Source organism: Phragmites australis, chromosome 18 (assembly GCF_958298935.1).
Source record: "Phragmites australis chromosome 18, lpPhrAust1.1, whole genome shotgun sequence".
In the NCBI taxonomy this organism is placed as follows: domain Eukaryota; kingdom Viridiplantae; phylum Streptophyta; class Magnoliopsida; order Poales; family Poaceae; genus Phragmites; species Phragmites australis.
This window is the reverse complement of record NC_084938.1, coordinates 4,275,641-4,282,385: the sequence shown is the minus strand read 5'-3', so window position 1 is coordinate 4,282,385 and position 6,745 is coordinate 4,275,641. Positions and strand designations below refer to the sequence as shown.

At 39.0% G+C, this 6,745-nt stretch overlaps 1 protein-coding gene across 3 annotated transcripts; it reads right to left on the bottom strand.

The window, feature by feature from the left end:
• Positions 1–493: 493 nt before the first annotated feature.
• Positions 494–6,268, bottom strand: LOC133899401 (diacylglycerol kinase 1-like). Of its 3 annotated transcripts, none has more exons than XM_062340390.1 (13): positions 6,067–6,268; positions 5,245–5,501; positions 5,017–5,139; positions 4,807–4,935; positions 4,278–4,363; positions 3,469–3,592; positions 3,281–3,329; positions 2,888–2,970; positions 2,688–2,755; positions 2,298–2,375; positions 2,005–2,092; positions 1,188–1,304; positions 494–1,032 (listed from the first exon to the last, which is right to left on the bottom strand). In XM_062340390.1, the coding sequence occupies exons 2-13, from the start codon at positions 5,464–5,466 to the stop codon at positions 700–702; spliced, it is 1,500 nt and encodes a 499-aa protein (XP_062196374.1). In that variant the 5' UTR covers positions 5,467–5,501; positions 6,067–6,268; the 3' UTR covers positions 494–699. The 3 variants fall into 3 exon arrangements, with proteins under 3 accessions (XP_062196374.1, XP_062196373.1, XP_062196372.1); XM_062340389.1 differs by having other exon boundaries at positions 5,245–5,476; XM_062340388.1 differs by having other exon boundaries at positions 5,245–5,467; positions 6,067–6,267.
• Between the last annotated feature and the right edge of the window lie 477 nt (positions 6,269–6,745).

Sequence of the window (6,745 nt, the reverse complement as noted above, 5' to 3'; positions counted from 1 at the left end):
GTACAAAAATACTCAAATTTAGAGAATTTTTATTTAAAATTTATAAGAGATTTTTAAGGAGAACCAGTTAAAATGAGTTCTTTGTTATTTATTTTATTAGTATAAAAATCGATGTGACTTTAGAAGCTCTATAAAATCACCTTTTGAATTTATGGAAAAAAGAGAAGAAATAAAGTTTTGAAGCAAAAGCTAGCTGGCATCTAGAGGATTTTTTAGGAAAATGGCATCTAGAGGAAAAAAGAGAAGAAAAGTTTTGAAGCAAAATGGTGTGAATGGCATGTCCGGCAAATAGCGTGCCGAATGAAGAGTTAGTTGGAGACATTTTTTTATAGAAAAATGGATGGAGAATAAAATAAAAGGTGGAATAGAATGACTCTTAGATATGCTCTAATATAAATCCATTTAGGACTGTCCAAGTTAAATATTTTTTCTTTGAACATCAATTTTTTTTAAAAAAAATATATAGATTGACATCATACCATATGTTACTAGATTTATCATGAAAAGTACTTTTATTATATATATAATTTTTTTATTTAAAATAATATTTTTATATACATATTTTTAGTCAAAGTATCATATTGGAGACATGTTCATCCCAATGGACCTATATTTAGGATCAGAGGAAGTATCACTTCAAAGGAAAAAACAAATCATCCGCGTATGATCACAATGCAAACAGAAATGCAGAATTCGAGCTCAACTGAGATGAGCAATGTCGATCTCGTCAGGAATCTTGAACGTATCGGCAGCCCCAAACTTCCTCTTGCCATCCTCCCACTCGTCCTCGTCGTCCATGTTGTCCTTGTTATCGCCATGGCTGTTGTGAGCCTCCAATGGTGATGACGGGTCGTTGATGCTCCTGGACCTGCAGGGCTCGTTCGCCAGCATGGTGACCTGCCCGAGGTGAGAAATCTCCACGACGACGGTGTTGTCGTCCTTCGGAAGGGGTTGCTTCCATGGCTCCCCATCGACCCTCATGAACGTGTGATCAGCCGCACCTTTGTGGAACTCGAAACGGATTCCATGGGCCTGCACAGCAGGATGGTAATATCAGTTTAACATGGTGCGATCAATCCAAATCAGTGTACCAGACAACCGCAATGGTGGTCCTGTTCCATTTTCAGTCGCGTTTCTGAGATGCAAGATGGCCAACAGAAGCAAGAGGTAGCAGAAGCAGTTCATACCTGCGCAAGGCGAGTGCCATGTCCATTAGGAGCCAGCAGAACCAGCCCATGCCAGGCGTCACGGAAGCCAACAACCTCAATAAGGCCATCATCGACAAAAGGCGGAGTGAAATATCTCTGCACATTGCCACAAGAAATTTGTGAATTAATGACCACGGCTTGCAATTCACCAGTGTTACCGGCACCGTGTACAATTTTTTTTTTTTTTTTTTTTTTTTTTGCCATGTCCACGCGTGACTCGCGTCAGACACGGATCGGACTCCTCATGCCGTGTCGGAGGAGAGATGACGGTGGCGGCAGGGGAGGAGAGGAGGACAGGAGGGAGCAGCAGAGGAGGCGATGGCACAGTGGAGTGAAGAGGCGGCGGCGGCAGCGGGGTAGAGGAGAGGAAGACTCGAGTGTCAGGTGGGAGATTAGGAGTCCAATGAATAATTGAAGCCCTAGGGTTAGCGGGCTGGGCCAACCTAATCCCTTCCATTTGTCTCTTTTCTCTTTTCTTTTTCTATTTTCTGCAGCTTTTGTGTAGTTTGTTTACACATCCTTTATACCTATAAAGCTACAATCGAATGTTTTGATGTGTTAATCACAAATTAATGTGTTATTTCAAAAATATTGATATTATATACTAATAAAAATATAAGTAATGTTTTTTAATATAATATTAATATAAATTAGATGAATCTTCGAATCCTATTTTCTAGAGTTCGCCGAATTGGAGACCCGCACTCGAGCCGGACTCTGACACCAGCACCCATGTCCCAGTAACACTGCAATTCACGTATGATTGATTGAAACAAAAGAAGACATGGGAACTCACATCTGCTACTCTCCTCGTGCCAGGTGTGCCCCAAGGATTCAAACCTCCAGAAAAACTAGGCAGGTTCAGGCAGATGATTGATCGAATGCTGCGAGAGGCACAAATGCAGAGATTACAAACCCATCTACTACCCAAGATCAATACAGATACCCAAGCAGTATTTAATAAGGCTGAACAAATGGAACCGAATAAGGAAACGTTTCCCAAGTCAAAATCAGGAAAGTTTTGGTCTGTCATATGATGAATGTGAAACAAACCGTGCTCTAATGAAAGTAAAAGGCACTGAAGTTTACCTATGATGAATGTGAAGTTCTTCCCAGTGACTACCAGCTCTTTTCATGATCTTTACCTTTGCAAGTTGAGCAATATTCCTGGATATAAAACATTCTAGCTTATCATTTATCCACTAAATGAGTGAAGGGAAAACCTGGAAGATACGCACAGAGTGACAGAAATAGTATATTTCCTTTGTAATTTAGCACTGTCAAGAATAAAACTGATGATATGACCTCCCAGATTGGGAATTCAAAAGTAGTGGTGATTTGGAGCAATGAAAAACACAAAAACGAACTAGCCTAATTTAAAATGTAATACTAAACATGATCAAGATAAGAGGCACCATTAGTCCTAGACAGTAAAGATCAAACAATACATCCACATTAGCAGATATATTAACAAATCACCTTGAATATGGCTGACTTAGAGAAGCACAAAACCATCCTTGTTTAAGTCCAAGCTTAGCATATGTACCCTGTATAAATGATATACATTAACAATTCAAAAGGTTCAGCATAACTTGAAAAAAGACTAGCTGGCCATTTGTTTAATCGACAGAGAGAAAGTATAGTAAGGAAACTAACTCCAAATATGCTAAAAATACTACCTGATTTGTCAGCTGGTTCTTGAACTTCTCTGGATTCCTCTTCCTTTCAGTATGAAATGCGTAAGACACTTCTGCATCCATCCCTGCAACATGTGAAGTGCTTGTCATGCTTGGCTCTATGGATTCTTATAAATTTGATGTGCTTAAGAATAACTGAAGAAACATAAATTTAAAAAATATGAATAATAATAATCTGCCATGGCATTAATGGCAATAGATCTGCAGTAGTGTCCTTAGTGGATCAGCAAAATATCTATTCTTTGTAGCATGAACTAGTACACAGCATCATGTATCAAGATAAAAATATAAATAGACATTTGGCTAGTTTAAGGTACATAATGGTCTTTCCCCCATTTCTGCAACAAATTGAGGAGATGAACAGCGAAGCCTTACCCATACTAAAGTAATTCCAAAATCCTCCACGGAATGTGTGGTAACCTTCCTGAAGTAAACAAGAACGATCGAGGGAGCTTTGAATTAAATTCAACAACCAGATGTCTTTGACTATTATGGCACATAGCTATTATCTTAAAAAAGCATTATTCCGTTAGGAAAAAAAGCAACGGAAAGAGGTGTCTTACCATATTAAGGGAATCACTACTTGACACACGATGAAAAGCATGCAAAGAATGAGGCAACTCTAATGGAGCAATAGGATCACATGGACCTTCTTTTGGAGCTCGCATTCTCAACATGATGTGCCAACTGAAAAATCAAAGTGCACATTAAACTGAACTTTCCTATGCATGAGAGAGAAAAGAATAAGCATGTTTTAAACTGAGAAAGGACATCAACACGAAGAGCTAATTATTCAATTACTTAAGACACAATTAAATAACTTCGTATCTTAGAAGCAGCACATAAATGGAGGAGCATACTGCTTTATTGCAACAAATATTAGAAAGTTTTTTTACCGACAAGATGCAGGAGAGCTGCACTTTTTTATATTAAGGAAATAGTTTGTTACAAACTACCACAAGGTTGTGGGCTAGACAACGACACACCAAAAATTATTAGATAAGTTAACTAGAATTTTCCCACTTAGGGCAAGCATTAAATAGTTTTTTTTAAAAAAAGCTACCAAAAAACTATTTGTCTCAGGTGGTACCTATCAATCTTAATTTCTCTTGCATGCTTGCACATAAATGAAGGAGCATACTGCATTATTGCAACAAATATTAGAAAGTTTTTTTTTACTGAGAATGCGCAAGAGAGCTGCACATTTTTATATTAATGAAATAGTTTGTTACAAACTACCGCAAAGTTGTGGGCTAGACAACCACACACCAAAAATTATTAGATAAGTTAACTGGCATTTTCCCACTTAGGGCAAGCAGTAAATAACTTTTTAAAAAAAATCTACCAAAAAACTCTTTGTTTCAGGTGGTACCTATCAATCTTAATTTCTCTTGCATGCTTCATTAGCCCAAGGAATGATTTTACAGCCTCTTGGTCTGTACAAGGATTCTTCTTTCCCTGCAATGTTGAATTCAACATAAATTCCAATATTTTCTTACATGCAGAGGCAATGGTATGCAAGATCGCAAGCTAAAGTTCAGATGAAAAAAAAAAGAGCTAGTCCATCAGCTAAATTGCATTTGCATATAACCTGATACAACCCAAAAATTACATCAACTTTCCAAAATCTTCTACACTCAATGCAGCTTAAACCAATTGAAGAACATTACAACAGCAACTTGATCCTACGCAGAGTACTTCAAAGTATTAGACGTTCACTATGCAGATTATAAGTTTGTGCATCAGCATGGACCATGGGTGAATCACCTATCTTCTGCTATCTTTCATCATGGATGAGAAAATATATAAATAGCTTCCCTTTCCCCTTTCGTGAAGAACATCAGGGGTACAAAAAACATAAAGAGAAATCTGTTATATATGAACAGTTGTTGACCACCTACCCATCCAAATGAAAAGGGAAGGTTATTTCCTGTTCCCAGAGGCACAGTTGCGACCGGAGGTGGGTGGGCAAGCTTTAGATCACTGACTACCCCAAGCAGCCAGCTTGCTGTACCATCGCCCCCTGCAACCTAGTTGAAATCCGTTCAGTCAGGAAATCGAGAAGCGACAGCCGCCTCTGTATAATATCATCTGAAAGTGTTGTGACTCACAATTAGCTTCAGCGTCCTCCAAATTTGAACAGCAAGAATGTCTCCTTCAATCTTGAGCCTTTCAAGGTTCGTATATAAACGGTGCAACACCTTATCTGGAGCCTCTTCTGAGAGATCAAAAACCTGGAAATAACTGAGCCACTCTCACAACAAATCCAGATTTGAAATGCTTCTAAGGCCAGAAGGGAGGTACATTTCCACGCTCTAGCCTCTCAGAAAGACAGATACCTGTGCTTCATTGAGAACTTCACGGTATGTTTTGATCAAGCTACTTCCAAGTTGCCCACCAGATCTAGAGTTGATGAACACTACTACAGGACAGAGCGGAGCATGTTCGACAAGTACTTGTTCAGCATCTGGCTTCAGAATGTAATCTGGAATGCAGTACTCCTCCAACGGCCCGCATGGCTTAGAACAAGAACCGACCACGGTAACTGTCTCCCATTCCATCCTGCAAAAGCTTTTACACGTTTTTAATGATCTCACTGACCAAAACAGGATGCCACTATTACAAATATCACTGTGCTTTAGCATCAATCGCAACAATGAATCTAAGACATAACCTACAAGAATTGTGACTAAATTTTGAAACATACTGAAACCGCAAGAAATGAAGAATGAAAAAGGAATTATTGTTCACTCGTTGTCTACCCCTAGAATTCTATTCCTAAAACAAGATTTAGAGTTGTAATATTATGCAGTAATGTATGTAAAAAATTTATCACAGTATCGCAGATAACAATTAATCCTTCAAGATACAGATACAAGACGTTGCAGTTTCCGAACGAAAGACGCAGCCTTTACTTAACCATACACCAAAGGAAGAATCAAAACTAGATTCAACTTCTTGGACGGGTACAATTGACGCACGCGGAACTAAAAAGCAGAGTCGTCAGGATCAGGAACAGCCGTGCATCGCTGCTTCTTCGTCATGAACTACCAAGGAATTCCTATAACCACCGAGCTCACGAACACAAGAATCCACGAATCAAGACGCAGTGATGAGAAGAGTGATTCAAAAGACACCCTTTCGGCGCCTCCGATTGTTACCTGGACTGGGATCCCAAGATTTGGAGAAGACCTTGACTCGCCGCTTGGGTGGAACCGTTCACTCGGAACGCGGAGAAAAGGGATCGGCCTATCCGAAGTTTCGGTCTTGGAGGAACCAATGGGAGGAGGAGAGTGGTGACGACGGGGGAGGGAGGGGGAGCCGGGGAGCGGGGACGGACGACAGGACAGGAGGCATTTTGGTAGACACACTCTCATCGTGTTGGGCATTGCAATGTTTGCCTTTTTGAGCCTTTCACTCCCCCCTCTCTTCGCTTGAGTTGCGGGAGGGTGGGAGCACACAAATGCATTTCTTTTTTATTTACAGTGACTAGCAATTATGTATGTGTTTCACATATATCAAATTAATTTATAGAATATAGTAATATATAAAGGGTAAATATTGAACATTTAAATATGAAAGATAAATAATGAGATATTAAATGTATTTTTAAATATATGAAAGTTAAATATTGGATGTTTAGATATGTAAGATAATTAATGTGAGATTAAATATATTTTTGGGAGAAGGAATAGAGATAATTTTTATACGGTGATCATTTGATCAACTCAGTGGACGATGGAGATCGTTCGGTTCTGCTATAACTCGTATATTTTATAGAAGTATAGATATAGATTAAGTAGGATTATAAGCTTATGACACGTCGCTTATTGCTAGTAC

What these genes read in the sequence shown, in the direction of transcription:
- LOC133899401 (XM_062340390.1), bottom strand. Translation starts at nt 5,466, where the DNA reads ATGGAATGGGAGACAGTTACCGTGGTCGGTTCTTGTTCTAAGCCATGC. An exon ending in GAACTTCACATTCATCATAG is followed by an intron (nt 2,093 to 2,297) that starts GTAAACTTCAGT and finishes TGCCTCTCGCAG; the next exon opens with CATTCGATCAATCATCTGCC. An exon ending in GCACGAGGAGAGTAGCAGAT is followed by an intron (nt 1,305 to 2,004) that starts GTGAGTTCCCAT and finishes GGCAATGTGCAG; the next exon opens with AGATATTTCACTCCGCCTTT.